The 18,197-nt window shown below is 37.0% G+C and overlaps 1 protein-coding gene across 4 annotated transcripts in view; it reads right to left on the bottom strand.

Annotated features, from left to right (window-relative positions):
* The window catches only part of NTRK2 (neurotrophic receptor tyrosine kinase 2), a 271,563-nt gene that overhangs the window by 146,808 nt on the left and 106,558 nt on the right, over window positions 1-18,197 (bottom strand). Inside the window, exon 12 of one of the 4 annotated variants that reach the window (XM_030566650.1) lies at window positions 4,168-10,499. The exons of the other annotated variants lie outside the window; for them this stretch is intronic. Within the exon in view, the coding sequence (XP_030422510.1) occupies window positions 10,462-10,499 (38 nt within the window). The 3' untranslated portion in view covers window positions 4,168-10,461. Of the gene's footprint in view, window positions 1-4,167; window positions 10,500-18,197 lie in introns of those variants that run through there. 4 annotated transcript variants of the gene reach the window in all.

The following is an 18,197-nucleotide window of genomic DNA, read 5'->3' as shown; positions in this document are numbered from 1 at the left end:
TTGTCCTGTTGGTTGCACTGATGTATTATTCATTATTTGTATGGCACTAGCGTGAGGAGCCTCAGTCACAGACCAGGATCTCATTTGCTAGGCCCTGTAAAAACACAGAGCAAAAAGATTGTCCCTGCCCCAAAGGAGTGCATAATCCAAGTACTGCACCTCTAAATTATATCACAGATGTAACGCCATAGATTGCAGTGAAGTTACTTCTGGTTTAACAAAAGATATATCCAAGAGAGAAATTAGGCCCATATAATGGGATTTCTCTTCATATATAGTGCACCTGACTGGAAAATCTTTCAATACATTGAGCAATCATGTCCAAAAGCCCACAGCAGTCAATGGAAGTCTTCCACTGATTTCACTGGGGACTGGTCCTCAGTTGATATACCCAGTTACAAGCCAATATGTGCAGACCATCAGAGAATAGAATTAAGAGTTTTCCCTTCATGTTTCTATTTTATCGCTTGTACTTCAGGCAACATGAACTGGTTTGAAGTTCAGAACCATTAATTCAGTCTAATTTACATTGTGTTTATAAAAATATATAGGTGTGAACAGAACATAGTATGTATGTGTATGTGTTCTCCATGGAATTTTCTCAGCAGTTGCTAGGTGTTTAGTATAAGAGAACCTGAGTGAATCTCCCTTTCATTCCTCTGCATATTGGCTACGCATAATCCTATAGGGAAGTGCAGATATGACTCACTCTGTTAGCTACTGAAGAAGGGCAGGAAGAGTTGAAGTAAGCAAGGGGTTCTGACCTCCTCTCGGAAATGGATGAAGTCTCCATGCTGATTCATACAGATCTGTCATTGGCCTCAGTGCTCTGGAGAATGAGGCGGTATTAATAAATCTGCTAACCTTTGCAGGGGTAGATGGAGCTCCTCTTGAACGGAGTTATACTCCTTACTTTCTTGAGTCATTCCAGAGTATTTCTGAGAAATTGCTCATCTGTCCCCAAGGAGTTTCACAGATTTCTATTCTTTCATCCTTTATATTTAATATGGGCTATTAGGAGAGTCAGTGAGAAAATATGGCCTGAGGTGTGGATCATGATACTTATCTCTACATCTCTATTTCATCAGAACAAATACTGGAAATTTTATCCGCTCCCTTGAGAGAAGGGTATGCCTGCTTTTTGGTTACTCAGGGTCACAACTCAGGCATAATACTTGAATCCTCTGCTGCTTCTGGATGCATAGACAAAAGCAATTCCCATGAATGATTTGTATTGTCTTCATTTGGCAAGAAAGAATGGAGATAGCTGATGTGACCTATTCTTCCAGAGATAGATCTTGCCAAACTTATCCATTTTGAGGTTGCATTACTGCAATGCACAATATCTGAGGTTTTACCTAAGACTGTACTGATTAAAGTTGTTCCTTATAACTGGAATTGTATGTAAAGTTTACCATCATGAAGCATGCAGGCACAATGAAATCACTGGGGCTATGAGAACAAGGTCTGAATCACCAAAATAAGGTAGAGCAGTGGGTTACAGGGGAGGTACCGGCTTAAGAAGCAAGTTAATTTTATGCAGTTACTTTGCAGGTAACACAGTAAGTTATTTGTATCAAAGGCAGCATCAACTTGTGATCAGTCATTAAATCTAACGCAAAATCATTTCCTCTCCTGTTTCAAATATGCTTTTCATTGTTTTTTGTTTGTTTGTTGAGGTATTTTGTGAAGTTTAGGAAGCAAAGTCTTTAACCATTTCTTGCAGTCCTTATAGGATTTTTAAATGCAGCTTTATATTTTGGGATGGATTACAATTTGTAAATACTCTACTCTCTGTTTATGCACATCATCAATATTCCATCTCCTTGTCATTAAAGAGTTTCTCTGACAATGTGGATGCTAAAAGTTTGGATGGTAAACCTTAAGCAAACTAATTTTTTTACTATCATAACTCCAAACAGTTTTCTCGGCTTCAGCACCCCAGTTCCAATACATTTGCATTAGCAATTTCTGTATATTTTATTTACTTTAACAATTAACAAATGTTTGCCTCAAAAGGGCTTTCATCAGAATAATCCGAACATCTAAGATTAGAATTTTTTGACTTTTTGGGCCCAATTCTGTAGTCCTATGACATGAAATACTGCCAAACTCAGAACTGCAAGATTTGCTCTGTGTGTATTTTAGCTATAGACTATTAATCCTTGTGATTATTAACACAATGTAGGAATAAAGCATCAGTTACTGTACATGGGCAGTGATATTTCATTCCTTCCCTATATTAAAAAATAAGGATTTAAATCAAAAAAAATCTGTGAACTTGACATTTTATTCTTGCACTATGTTCAAAATGAAGAAATTAAACGGCACTATCAAAGCAATTATACATATAACATGTACTGGTAAAATTTTTAAATGTGTGCAGTTTATGCTTGTGTCTAATCCCCTCTCTTACAATTTTTCTTTATAAGAACCTTTTTTAAAGAAATAACTGTTAAGATATAATTTATATATATTTAAAAGGAATCATTGCTTGTCTTTTTACTGCCATCTTGGATTATTAAACTTTAAATAACTGAAAAAGTTTAAATCTCTTTTTACTACTTATCCTGTTTACTTTCTTCACTCATCTTGGGCAGTGTAAATGATCAGTTTCACTTTTGTTTCTTGTCTGTTTCACTTTTTCATTCTTCACCCTAGATGATACAATTCCATTGTGTTTGGGACCAGCCCTGCAGCAAAATATTGCATGGCAAAACCCTAAACACTTTTCACTCATTTTTACTTATTAAAACATTTCTATACATATTACATTTTATTACCCCTCTGATACCCCCTTTTATATAAAAAAAAAGCCACTGTATATTTTGGACCTAAACTAATATGGACAATATCCCTTTGAATTACAATAGTAGATAGTTATATATAAACCTTTTAAAATAAATAAATGGGCTTTTCATCAGGCTCTTTTCTTTTGGATGATGAAGCTCCATTACATTGTCTCCAATAGCACATTTTACATGAGTACTGAAAAAGCATCTGTGTAAAATATGCTATTTGACATAGTCACCATGCCAACTTTAAGAAAAATTAGTCATTCCCCATGGCCATATTAAGCTGATTTGGTAAAATGTTCAGGGATCTACAGTCCTTCCAGAAGGGAAATATGGGACTGTATATTTCACAAACATGAACAGCAATTTATCATGCAAAATCTGAATCTGCCAAATTCCAACTACAGCAATGAAATCCAGGGGAAAATATGATATGCCTATGCAAAAAGAGCAAAACTTGGGCTTGAGTTACGACATAATTGTTTCAACATTCTTAACTTGTTTTTTCTACCTCTATAGGTCTTTCAAGAAACCCAGATAGTTGCTCAGTGAAACACTGGCATTCAAATCTTCAAACCACATTATTGATTTTTCCTCCAAAGTTATAAAAAAAAAAAATTCAGCTTGGTTTCTCCCAGCACCCAAGTAGTCAACATTCTATACCTCTATTTTAAAGGACCATATTATCTATGGAGTCTCCAAAATAGAACACACCAGCTGTGTCAATATAAAGCACATAAGCTCTGATCCTGTAAACCCATACAGAAATGGGATCCATTTGGGTAGACCACTCTGCCTATGCAAAGCCCAACTAAAGCATTCTCTTGCAGGATCAAGGCCAATGCGCAATTACCTGATCTGACTACACAAGTGTTTGTGTTCACAAATGATATGCACACACATTTTGTAAGCCATATTTGTAAATCTAGTCCTTCAACTCTTCTTTTTTTTAATTTTAAACAGGACTCCCCCTACATCAGGGGGAAGGATAGCTCAGTGGTTTGAGCATTGGCCTGTTAAACCCAGGGTTGTGAGTTCAATCCTTGAGGGGGCCATTTAGGGATCTGGGGCAAAAATCCATCTGGTCCTGCTTTGAGCAGGGGGTTGGACTAGATGACCTCCTGAGGTCCCTTCCCACCCTGATATTCTATGATTCTACAAGAATGTGTCACAAGGATTTCTGAGTCATTGTGCTAAATCCATCATTAACAAACACATCCATAGGCTGTACTGATTTATAACATCTGGTACCATGTGATAACTGAGGACATACCCTATAGAATTACATGTTTTCCATTAAAACACTGTACATTACTGGTAAAATACCAAGTGTATGCTAAGTATTTATAGAAAGTACAAGACACACAAAAAATGAATTATAAAACTTTATTGGCCTGTTAAAAATAAGTCCAGCAAGCACATTTATGTAGTCTGTCCACATTATTAATATAGTATTTGAAATAAAAACAATGATTGTCAATTATTTACAAGAAATATAAAATCAGCTTTAAACATATGTTTGAAGTGGAAAATCTAAGATTCACAACATGTTGATGGATTACAGCAAATGTATTTTTAAAAGGTATGTTAGGAGGCCTCATTGCTGATAATCATTTGGAGCATTATTTCCCTTGATACATGAGAAAACAGACTTTGGATACAGAGAGGTTATGTTTTCTATACTGAAACTAAAAGTTTTTTAAAAGACTAACAGTGTAAGGTTCTAAATAGCAGAGAGAGAAGTTTCATATTTACTTAAACCTCTATTCTCATGCTTAATTTGTGACATGAGGGCCTGATTCTGCTCTCACACTGGTGTAAATTAGCAGTAAATCCAGTGAAATCAATGGCATTACAATAGTACAAAACTGGTTTAAGTGAGCGCACAATCAGACAAACTCAGAGGGTGAAATCCTAGCCCTACTTAAGTCAATGGGAAACTTCAGTTGACCTCAATAGGGCCAGGATTTCACCCAGTTTCCACCAATAGTTCAGTACATGCAACTCCCACACCATATGCACATGTGAAATCCTACACAGCAGTTCTTGTACTTCTATATTTTTCAGCATGTCTGAACTCTAAAGTAACTCAGCTTTTTTGTTCAGATGTGAGCACCATTCAGTTTATTCTATGATTAAATTAAATCCTAGCAACAGGATAGGAGATAAAATGTAAGAAAATGGTAGCAGCTCTAGACTCTTGCCTTCATTTTCCTTTTAAAGTTTTATCTGGAGTTAAGACTACGTCTAGCCCCTTCTGTTATCAGAATGCTGACACTCAGGACTGACCTCTTCAATCAACCCTAATCCCCCTGAGACTCTGCACCTTTAAGCAATGATCTATACCTATTCTGCACTGAACTCAGTGGGTCAGATTTAATTCCATTAAAATCAATGGAGCAACACACATTTACACCAGCTGAGGACGTGTTCTTGTTAATGCAACTGTAATTATTTTGTACAATACAGAAGCAATTAGTTCTGTTTCTAGTTGTGCATTTTAATTTCCACCACTACCGTTATTACGTCAGCCTTAAATTCTTATGGGGAGAGCTGCAAAGTGGCCTCAATTAATCTTCTACAGATGGGCCTAAAAATAGCACTTATGTAAGTAAACAGAGTAAAACATCTTATTTCCACCTAACTAATCCATTTGTGTTTGCAGAGCAGAGAATGGTTATGGGTATTAAAGTGCTAGCAGAGACAGAGGCCACTTTTGAAAGTTTTGTTCCGGATATTTTTGTGGAAGCAAAGTAACGACATACATAACACCAGTGTTCTCCATGTTCCCTACAATGTTGCCTCCCTGCAACAGACCACTTTCCGTTTTGAAAAATCACATTATGTGCCCAGCTATTCAAGAACTCTTTCTGCTGCTACTAATTCTAAACCTTGCACAATTTAGGGCATACATTGTACTTGCGGGCACCTATCCCCACAGTGTGCCAAAGCCCTCCAGAAAGGCGTTCATGGCTACTGTGCTCTGGGACTAACTCTTTAGAATGTGTGCACACCCAGGCAAAGGGACCTGGCAGAGGGCAAGAAAGATGAAGATGGGGCTTTCTGGAGAATGACAGGGAAGGACAGTCGGGGGCTACCGAAGACTTGAAAGGACAGGGAGAAGTCAGAGAAGTCTTTGAGGGTTGTAGGGAAGGAGGGAATGAAGCAGTCTCAAAAAACTGGAACAAGCTTCAGATTAGAGTTGAGTGGGATTTTTCAGATAAATAGTTATTTGTCAAAAATCCAGTTTAATCCAAACTAGTCACACATTTGAGTTAAATTCGACAAATAGTTTTGGCCAAAAAATAATTGAAAATATTTTCCAAAAAGTTTTGTCAATATTTTTAAAATGAAATGTTTCAACTTTTCATTTTGAAACATCTTTTATAAATTGAGATACACGTATTTACAAAACAAAAAGAGTAAAAAAAAATTAGAAACAAAACATTTTGTTTCTGATTGAATTAAACAGTTTGTTCTGCCTGAAATTGTTTTTTTCCCCAATGCTTTGTTTCAGCCCCCAAACCAAGAAGTAATTCACCTCTACTTCAGATAAGCTTTTGAGTATTCTCTGATATGAACATGGACATCAGTTGTGGTTGTCCAACACTACATCTGCAGAAGAGGATTGCTATGACCTCAAATATTAAAGATGCAACAAAAGAACTTCAATGAAAAAGACATCAGAACTGAGGTTTTGTTTAATCACTTCCAATTTATAGGCCTTAAATTCGTAGCTTTTGGATCTCTACCTCACTGCATCAGAAAACCAGAGTTAGATGTCCAAATGTTGGCATTCATGCCAGCAGTTAAATGCAGGCACAAAACTGACAGCTGCATGGAAGATCCTTTAAACACTGGACCTTTATGTTAGGATCAGAATCAAAAGAAACTGCATCCCAATACCTGTAACTGAAGGTGCCCATAAAAAGCCTTGTAATCCTTGGGGAAATGTTTTTAGGGGCCATTTGTGGCAGGAGAGAGGACCAGATTCTGGTCAAATAACCACAACAAATTAGAAATAATAAATACAGGAAATATATTAAGTGGAATGGTTTCTAGCTAAAATGTGGTTCATAGGTTTCCTAGAGACGTTTCCTTCCATGATGGGGATGTGCTCCTATCACGAAATTCCCATTTACTTCTGTGGGAGCAGGAGTAGACTTTTATTTATTAGAAGTACCTGATTGTGCAACCCCTTGTTTACACTGGTGAGCAGTACTTCCATTGAAGTCACTTGAGCTATTTGTGTGAGTAATTGCTCACCAACAGAAGGATTTCACCATATGGCCTTTTAATGCTCTTATTTGTTTCATCTACTAATCCTCATTTTAAAACAAATTACAGCATAAACCAACCCCTTTTAGTGTAATAATACAAATATATTTTTGATTTCCTTTCAGGTCTGGCAAACTTCTAAACTTGCCCTTTAAAGGCTTCATGAACTTTTTATTGCTTAGTGAAATAACATAAAAGCTTTTTAGTATCACATGCTGGATGTTCAGTGACTTTTACCATTTTAATGGCTCCTGCCTGATTCTTGGTCTGAATCTCACTTTATTTAAAAGAGTCGGGAATTCTGTAATTAGGTGAGCCCTTTGTAAACCCACACCATCTGGGCAGATTAGAATCTCTAAAGTGACAGGCAATGTCATTTACAATCAAGCTGAAAAAATATCAATTTAGAGTGTATTGCAATCTCCCTGCTTAAAGTTCAGCTCCCTTTAGCTTTAAGAGACTAATCTGTTCACATAATGGAAAGAAAATATTTTAGCAACAGGTAGCCTAGTTCCATTATTTAAACATTGTCACTGTAAAAAAAAAAAAAGTAACTAATCACCTGCTGTAATCCATAAGGCTCTGTGAATATCTGTATTAAGTAACAGTGCATTTAGTGGCTAATGTAAAAGATATAGTACAAAATACTCAATAAGGATATCTTACAGTGATTGATTGCTAGATATATATCTATATCTATAGATATATATCTATCCCTGGTGCGTAAATCAGTTATGATTTGTTAATGTCTTGGTTACATAGAATCCAAAATATTATGCCAGTACTCGTAGATCTATTTGAAATTCAAACCTATTATTGTTCCTTAAAGTTGAATTGCAAAGTGTTACAAAATAAATCACAACAGGTGTCAAGTAAGATCCTAAATCATTAACAGAACGTACTAAATTTCCAAACCAAAAATATTTCAAAAACATCTTTTCCTTAACTTAGCTGCCAAATTCTGAGTTTGGCATTTAGACTTTTCCTGGCCAAAATAGAAAGGGTCAGATCCTGATCTCATTTACACAGGAGTAAACATAGACTAACAAACTGTAACACAATTAATTTTCATGATTGTAATTGAGATTGGAATTTGGTCCAGCAAACCACATCCTTTTGTAATTCCATTAACTTCAGTTCAGTTACCCCTGATTTACACAAGTGTCTGAGAGATTAGAATCAGGCCCAGTGACATCAGAAGCAATTTAAATAAGGTTGGAGGTGCATGGGCAAACAAGATGTCAGTGCAAAAGTCAGTTAAAAAATGAGTTAAAAGGATCACTAGGGTAGAAGAGAATAGGTATCTGCAAAACATCTGATTTGAAAGAGTACTTCCTCATGCATTTGGAAAAGAGAAGGCCGATGTTTTCTGATTTTATTTCCAGGAACAAAAGAAAGGTTGAGCTGATATCACTCCAACTGACCGACTGTGAAGAACAGCCCTAATTGTTGCCCTCCCCCAAATGCTGCTGCTCAAGGAAAGCATGGGTAGGTTGACCTAAGACGTGGAATTTCAACATACACTGAATTCCAACTCCACCTCCATCCATTACACTGGTGAGCAGCAGGAGAAGACACCTCGCTGGGAGCCTTTTGGCTTGTGGGAAGGAAAGGAAACACCCCAGCAACTCCACTTCTCATATCAGTGAAGAGGGGAAAGAAATAATTCCTTATTTGGGACAAGATGAGTACAAATGGAGCCATGTTCCCAGACTCAGAGGCAGACTCCTTCAGGGTGGATGCCTAGGGAAAAGTGAATGATGGGTGCGAAAGATTGGAAGGAATGTAAGAAGACAGTCAAAGAGTTGGGCTGAGAAAGAGGACGAGATTGGGAAAAAGACTTAAAGGTGAAGGAAGGATCATACACAATGAAGAAAAGAAAGAACAAAGGGAAGATATGGAAAGAAACAAGTAAAAACAAATGATACAATACAGAATATTGTAAAATAGATGAAAGCTAGACAATGAAAAAGAGTACAGCAAACAACAAACAATACAGAGAGTAGAAATTAAAAATGGGGTGAACGGAAAAGGGAAAGAGAAAGAAAAGCAAATCCAAATAGACAAAGTAATCTGAAGCCCTTCTTTTTTCTCCCCAAATGTCATATGTTAAAATAAATAATCAAACAACATTTATTATCTAGAGAAACCATAAATGGCATATAGCATGTCCTCAACTTCTAACAGACTATGAGGAATTCAAAGTGACTGTTCATTCATTCAAAACCCACACATTTGGTGTGTAGAAAAGGAAACACCCAATCTTTACAATCATTTATTTCTATAGAGGTTCATCTTAGTCCCTCTTTCTGGGAATCCTCTTAACTCATTTTTTTTAATTTCAAAAACATTTTTCATTGATTTTTTTCTTCTTTCTTACCCTGATGTCACCTTCTGAATAGGAAAGCTCAAGTACTGAACTCAGGATTTGGCAGGTATTTGAAACGGAAATGGCTTTCAAAAATTATGTTTCAAGCCTAGGCCCTGATCCTGAAAATGCTTATGCACATGATCTGTGTATATTTGGTTTGCAGGACTGACACCAAAAGGTCTGCATTTTAATCTCCAGCTCAAACCATCCCAGTCCAGCAAAGGACACAAACACATGCCTAAAGTTAAGCACATAGTTAAGTGATATTCTGAACAAGGATGCGCTTATGTACTTGCTGACGTGCTTTGCTGAATCAACTTACATGCACTAAGGCCTGATCCTGAAACCCTAACTCATGTCATTCTTGCTCACCAGAATCTTCCCAATAAAGCCAAAGGGACCACTCACAGAAATAAGGATTACAGGATCAGACCTACGTGTTTACTGCTTTAGGATTTTAGACCCCAATTCACTTTAAGTAGATCAACAATCCCACTGAATTCAATGGGATTTGTTTGAAGATAAGCACATTCAAGTTTAAAGATAAGCACATGCAAAAGTGTTTGTAAAATCTGGGTCTTAAACATCTGATTTTTTCATTTTTTAAATTAAAAAACTTTGCAATTCACCTTTAATAAATATTATTTCTAAAAACTAACATCTTTCCAGTTAAGTTCAAACAGAAAAACTATTTGACAGAGAAAACAATGTAACCAAATTTCATTTAAATGTCATTTTGAAGCCACAATAAAACCAGGATAATAAAAAAGAATCTGATAGCTTATTTCTGGGCTTTCTTGAGTTTTACAGGAGCCTGAGGGCTGATTTTGCCCTGATGTCTCCAAAACAACTAATGAGCTGTGTGTACGTCTAGAATCCTCCAAACACAACCCATGTCTAAAAGAGAAGTCCAAAGGATGTGGCAATTCACAGGACAAGAACAATGTCCACTCCCTAGCGTGCAGCTTCAACAAACAAGCTCAACAGCCCCTCTCTCATTTTTTTTCCTTATTTCATTTACCCATCCAGTGGGATCTTATGAAACAAAACAAAACCTAAAAGAAACAAAATAAAATATGAGAAATCATGCTTTACAAAATTCAAGGAAAAATTAACACAAGGAAATAAACACAGATGAACACTAGATAAAGAAGAAGACAAATACACATGAAATGCATTTCAAAAGTACAAAATAAATGTTAAATAAAAACTGTGCATGGTTTATGGAAAATGCATAATTTGCTGTATTTTATGGGCATGGTTTTCATTATTTAATTAAAAATCAAATATTTCAATGCATACTGTTTTACGCTGAACACAAAGAACATTCACAATAAGATGCAATACAATATAACTAGTAGATACAAAACTATGGGTGTGGGCATATTTTTATAGGCATAATTATGCTTTATTTATATGGGTATCCTCCCAGCAGTGTAATCTAGTCCTAAAAAGAACAGTATCAGAAGTAGCACCACAACATTTCTATCAAGTTTTAAATGCCTATCAATGCTGATACGCTAAATGTCTGAGGCTATCTGCAGTATAGCATCATGTATTGACTCAACAGTATTTAAGGACAGAGACTATAAATGGGAACAAGTAATGACAAATGCTAGGGTTAGTCCTCTACACTGAGCAGAAGAACCTTAGTCAGATCCGCTGCCAAACAAGGAGTAGATGTCGGTAGAACATGGAAGTTTCTGAGGAATCCTGGTCTTAAGGGTGATCATCTGCATGCATCCCCTCTCTCTCTTTTTGCTCTGTTCTGGCTGCTTAGCTAAAGAAATTAGGCCATCACACAGTGTTCTTATTAATGCAGCATCAGGTTCCCATATAAACACTATTCTTTACCTTGTGTTGATATGCACAACACTCTACACCAGCTATGCACTGGATCAAGCCCTCAGTGTCCTGATCATCTTTGATTTACTTTGTTATGAAAGAGAAAATTATAACTGAGGAGAAAGTTACCATTTTTTTCATAAAGAATTAATTACCTCTAAAAATCAACAGGCACTACATCAATGACTAAAGAAAAACTGAACTTTTTTTAAATCAGATCAATTTTTCCCTCAATCTACCATCAAGCCCAATATGTGAATCTTAATGATGGTTGTCTACGGCTGAGAGCCTTCAGGAAAACCAGTTTGGGATTGGGATTAAATCCATGCACCTAATTCTAAATCATAAATACTTCCTAGCACAGCATCATTTTACACAGGCTGTTGTTGTCTGACTGCAGTTATGTTATTATATACGTCACTTTTTATTGTCACCATTGTTTGTTCTAATGACGCTAAAAAAAACCCAAGGAAATTATATGAGAATTGGATATACAAGCACTGTATTCCTGCAAATATACATTTAATCAATAGGTCTTTTTTAAGAGATCTTGTCTCAGTAAATTCACAATTTTGTGAAGAGAGCAAATCTTATCTAGACATCAGATCACTCCAAAGAACCAAAGATTTAGAGCCAAATCCTGGTCCGATGTAAGTTAATGAGAATTTTGCTATGTACTCCAATAGGAGTTGAATTTGACTGTTAGAAAGTAAGTAAAAGTGACTAATTCATTTACAATTCTTTTCTTGCTAATTTAAATCTTTAGGAGATAATAATATTTTCTTTTTGAGTGTAGGTAATAGCACACAAGGAAGCCAAACATGCTGGCTATGGGTGCGCTACTTCACGTTTTCAATAGGGTGTGTGCAAAATTCCTTTTCGCTGTAACAATCTATGGGATTTAGCATAAGCCAACAAAAGCAAAGAGAGAGAGACTTGGCTAATCCACATGCAAAATATAATTTCAGTACAAGTGTGTATCACTTCTGAGCTGCCCAGTTTCTGCACAGGCACTGTTTTTAACTGTTGTGAGAGGAAGGCTTCAGGCTACATTGCTGTTGAGAGGATTAGTTACATAAGGTAATGTAGTGATGAATATCTTACCTCCTCCTAAAGAATACTATGTTATTGTTGGACTCAGTGCTTTTATTACACTTTAGATAATTTTAATTCTGATAATTCTCCTGTTTTCCCCCTTTCAAATAGATAAAGGATCTTAAATTAAATTACTGTATTCAGGCCATGCTGCAGGTCCATGAAGAACTCCATAATGCAGAGTTCAAAGCAATATAATTGCACATTAATACCACTACACTGTATATTAAAATCACTGCAATTGTTCTGTGGTAAATCATTATCTCCATTTGCTTTATTTTTAAATGCTGCTGTTTGTGAGAGTTAACCTGTATATTAGTATTTAATGTTGCTGGATGATCATCATCGTTCTTGGAAGTTTATTGCTAGGACACTCAGAGCATCTGTATGGGCTTTTTCATTGTTAAATCGAAAGTTTCATTTCAAATTATATACATACATACATACATACACACACACACTCATCACACATTACTAACACCAATGTCGATTATTATCCATGAAAGAATTTCAAAGTTTTCTTTTCCAGCCTCAAACTTGTTGCTTACCTTTTGCAATTCAGTCATGTTGGGCAATGAAAATGATTGAGAGCCAATTTCATTCCTAGTTTTCATTCAGCAATACAATTATTATTATTATTGTTAAGAGCAAATAAGTGCTTGGCACTGTACTATACACAAATAGACCTGGGGCCTGCTTCTCCTTTTAGTTATTCCAGTGTGAATAAGGAGTAACTCCTGTGAAGTCAGCAGAAATACATCAGTTTGAAAAGTAGAACCAGAGTAATGGCCCTGACCTGAGACGTGTATATTATAAGGTCCTGATTCTACAAAAATTTACGCAAATGCTTAATTTTAAGCATTGGGATAATCCCCCTGAAGACAATGGACTACTCACAGTGCACAAAGTTAACCTAAGACCTAAGGCCTCAGTCTTGCAATCGGATTCAAACGGCCAGTCTATTATGCCTTCATGAATTCCCATTGATGTCAATGTTGCTCCTCAGGGGCACAAGAGTTTGAGCATATTGATTCACTTACAAGGTTGGGGTCTGACAGACAAAGATCAGACAAAACCTCAGTCACATGCTCACGGTGATAACTTGGAATATTTTTCCCCAGATAAAGGTGATGGTGTTACATTGTCATGGATTATTCATAGGATGCTCACGGGAAGAATTTTAAGAATATGGTTCAAGGACAAGAAGATGGGGGTCTGATTCACTGAAACAAGGAAGGCAATCTAGGCAAATGGTGTGACACAGCAGATGGCACAAAGACAGAAGGAGACAAGGAAATAAAGGAAGTGGTGAGGCTGGCATCACTGGTACAGTGACGGAGGTGAAATAGAACATGAAAAAAATAAAAGAGTTGTGATGTAAAGATTGCAGACACTGAATGGAAACTTTTAAGTAAAATTTGGTTTCCACTGAAATATAAAAAAATTGATTAGGCAGGGACAATTTGTTCACCAGTTCTCTGACTGTCAAGTTATTCAGAGTCATCAAGATAGCACTTTAAAAACATTATGCAATGTGGTAGTTAGGAGATGTTGTGTCACATCCTATCTACCAAGTCTTTGATTGGGTTTCTCAGATTTCAAAGAGAGCCAGTTAAGAAGGTTTAGGCAAACAGCTGACATTCACTGAAAGAGCTGGCAGAATACTTGGTCTCAGGTTTAAGACTAGTTCAAAACAATCCTTGCTGTTGCATAAGCTGCCATTCAGAAACTTGCAGTAGAAAATATATACTACAGAGCTAATACCGGACAGTTCAAAATAAAAGTGGAGGAAGAGGGGCAGTTATCCAGCAACTGATACAGAAAGAAGACCTTGATCAAATATCAGTCACTCATTTTTAAGACTGTTGCAGAAAGGTAGCTATCTTTGTGTCTGTCAAATCACTCAAAGCTGTGGCTAGCTTATCTACAGGACTAAACTGTGGTTTCCTTCTTAGTCACTCTGCTCAACACTGTACTCTCTCAGTGTTTTTGTAATGCTGAGGACATCTATTCAGATCACATATGCAGTTTATTCCCAGACGATACAGAAAGTCCAGTGTTCTTAAAATGGAACATGGTAATACTTTTGTTCCAATATTAGTTCCTGATATAAAGGACTTTCATAAATACAGTGGTCAGATTAATGTTCTTTAACAAACATTAACCAGTACATAGAGAAGGCTTTGAAACAAACTGATACATTAAGCAGTAATAAGCCACCAGGACCAGATAGTAATCACCCAAGAGTTCTGAAGAAACTCAAGTACGAAATTGCAGAACTACTAACTGTGGTATGTAACCTATTGCTTAAATCAGCCTCAGTACCAGATGACTGCTAGATAACTAATGTAATGCCAGTCTTTAAAAAAAGGCTTCAGACGTGATCTGGGCAATTACAGGCCAGTAAGCCTAACTTCAGTATTAGGAAAATTGGTTGAAACGATAGTGAAGAACAGAATTATCAGACATATAGGTGAACACAATATGGTCGGGAAGATTCAATAAGCCTTTGGAAAAGGGAAATCTTGCTTCACCAATCTATGTGAATTCTTTGTGGGTGTCAACAAGCATGTGGACAAGGATGATCCATTGGATAAAATATACTTGGACTTTCAGAAAGCCTTCAATAAGGTCCCTCAACAAAGTCTTTTAAGCAAAATAAGCTGTTATGAGATAAGAGGGAAGGTCCTCTCATGGATCAGTAACTGGTTAAAAGATAGGGAACAAAGGGTAGGAATAAACTGTCAGTTTTCACAGTGGAGAAAGGTAAATAGCAGAGTCCCCCAAGGATCTGTCCTGGGACCAGTGCTATTCAATGATTCACAAATGATCCTGAAAAAGGGATAAATAGTGAGGTGACAAAGTTTATAGATGATCCAAATTACTCAAGATAGTTAAGTCCAAAGCTGACTGCAAAGCAGTTACAAAGGGATCTCACAATTATGGGTGACTGGGCAACAAATTGGCAGATGAAATTCAGTGTTGATAAATGCAAAGTAATTATGCAAAGAAAATATGATCCCAACTATACATACAAAATGATGGGGTGTAAATTAGCTGCTACCACTCATGAAAGAGATCTTGAGGTCATTGTGAATAGTTCTCTGAAAAAATATGCTCAATGTGCAGTGGCAATCCTAAAGAACCATTAGGAAATGGACAGATAAGATGACAGAAAATATCATAACACCACTATATAAAATCATGGTATGCCCACATATTGAATACTGAGCATAGCTCTGGATACCCCATCTCAAAAAAGATATACTGGAAAAGGTATAGAGAAAGGCAACAAAAATGATTAGGGGTATGGAACACTTTTCATCTGAGGAAGGGTTAAGAAGACTGGAACTGTTTAACTTAGAAAAGAGATGACAAAAAAAGGATATGATAGAGGTCTATAAAATCATGAATGATGTGGAGCAAGTGAATAAAGAAGTGTTATTTACCCCTTCACGTAACACAAGAACCAGGGGTCACCCCATGAAATTAATAGGCAGCAGTTTAAAACAAACATAAGGAAATACTTCTTCACAATGCACAGTCAACCTTTGGAACTCATTGCCAGGGAGATGTCGTAAAGGTAAAAAGTAAAACTGGCTTTGAAAAAGAAGTAGATAAGTTCATGGAGAATAGGTTCCTCACTGACTATTAGCCAAGATGGCCAGGGATGCAAGCTCATGCTCTGGGTGTCCCTAACCTTCCAACTGCAAGGCACACACTGGAATGCATGACAGAGATGGATCACTCAATAATTGCCCTGTTCTGTTCATTACCTCTGAAGCATCTGGCACCTGCCACTGTTGGAAGTCGGGTGACCAGATGTCCCGATTTCATAGGGACGGTCCCGAGTTTTGGGTCTTTTTTTTTATATAGCTCCTATTACCCACCATCCCCTGTCCCAATTTTTCACACTTGTTGTCTGGTCACTCTACTTGGCAGACGGAACACTGGGCTAGAAAGATCACTGGTCCAACCCAGTGTAGCTATTATGATGTTCTCATATGCGATATAATATTCAAATTCATGTCTCCTAAGTTAAGTACTCTCAGAGGGTATGTTTACACAGCAACTAGACATTTGCAGCCGGCCTGTGCCAGCTGACTTGGGCTCACAGGGCTTGGGCTGTGGGGCTGTTTCACTGCTGTGTAGACTTCCAGGCTCAGGCTGGGATCCTCCCACCTCAGAGGGTCTCAGTGCCCAGGCTCTAGACCGAGCCCACAAGTCCACACAGAAATGAAAGAGCCGCTCAGCCCGAGCCCCACAAGCCCAAGTCAGTTGGCACGGGCCAGCCATGGTTTTTCTTTGCTGTGTAGACATACCCAAAGAGAGTGCAGTAAAAAAGCATGCTGCATACTGTGCTTTCAAGGTGTCATTGTTAAAAGCACCTAATTAGGCCAATACTGGGTATTTTTAAAATCATGCCCTCAGTTGATAAAGCACAACTAGGTAGTGGGGGGCAACTATGATCCAGTCAATTGAGCACCAGCAGTCAAGAGATCTGGGTTCTGTTCTTGATTGTCACTTGGCTCTGAGAGACATTACTCAAGCAACCACCTAACCTTACTGTGCCTCATTTTCCATCTCCATAAATTGTGTAGAATAATGCTGACCTACCTTTCACAAAGCACTTTTACCTTATGTTTGAGGAGCCTCCTATACAGTAAAAATAAAGTATTATTATACTGTTATTGTTAATTCAGCTCTTCGAGCACTGATAGAATAAAGCTGATACTTTTGTGTCCAAATCATTGAGGGCCTGATTTCCCAGTTATGCCCCTAATTTTCACATACATTTTAGGCAGCAAATATCCAATTTAGGCATGCCATTGTGCTATTTTCATATACAAATAAGATGTACAAAGGCCAATCACTATTTTAAAAACCAGGTCCCTGAGTGTGCAACCAGATTGGCAATTGCATTCTCCTGAGTTTTATAAATTAGAATTCAGTATTTGACAAATCCAAAAACATGATCTCTCATAGTCCTACTTTTTATTCACATTACGGTTTTGATAAATGTGCTTTGAATCCCTAAACTGCTGGACTTTGAGCTTTTGTCATTAATTTTATTACCTTCAGGGTGGTTTTGTGTTTCAATAAATATGCCAGCTCAAACACAAGTGTTTTAAATTCCAAATACAATAGTGCCAATTTCCTCCCCATTACCAGCACCATTTTTTAAAAAAGCACTACCTTTAGCAATGTTTCTCTCTCAGGATACTCTAATACAGTGATGATTTCACACTCATATTATTAAGAACACTTATAATACTTTACACTTGCAACATGTACTGCTTTTACCAAAGGATGCAAATGTTAATTCTCACAACAGCCTGTGAGACAGGGGCCAAACTAAACCTTCAGAACTAAACCAAACATTCTAGAGGCTTGGAACACAAAACTGGATCTGAATTTCACATTAGTCCCCATCCCTGGGCTGAACCAAAACCCCTGATCTGAACCCTGATCTGAATCATAGAGGGTGGGAAGCTGCACTGGGGTTCAAATTGTGAGAGTCCAGCCCATTTCTAATGATTATATTCACTTTACTTCTGAGCAAACCAAGGCAGAGAGCCATTAACTGACTTGCTCAATATGGTCCAACATAAAGTAAGTGGTATAACTGAGAATAGAAATCAAGAGGTTTACTCTGCCTCTGAAGACAACATGGTATAACACTACAGTATCATAGGTAATAAGACTGAGGGCTAATTAGGGTCAAATTTAAATGACAAATTATATCTTTCCCCTGTAATTCACCAAAACATTGCCAAACTTAAAATGTTTCCTTCCCATAACTACTAGTATTT

The sequence above is a fragment of the Gopherus evgoodei genome, chromosome 6 (assembly GCF_007399415.2).
Source record: "Gopherus evgoodei ecotype Sinaloan lineage chromosome 6, rGopEvg1_v1.p, whole genome shotgun sequence".
NCBI lineage: Eukaryota > Metazoa > Chordata > Testudines > Testudinidae > Gopherus > Gopherus evgoodei.
This window is presented reverse-complemented; position numbering and strand designations above follow the sequence as displayed.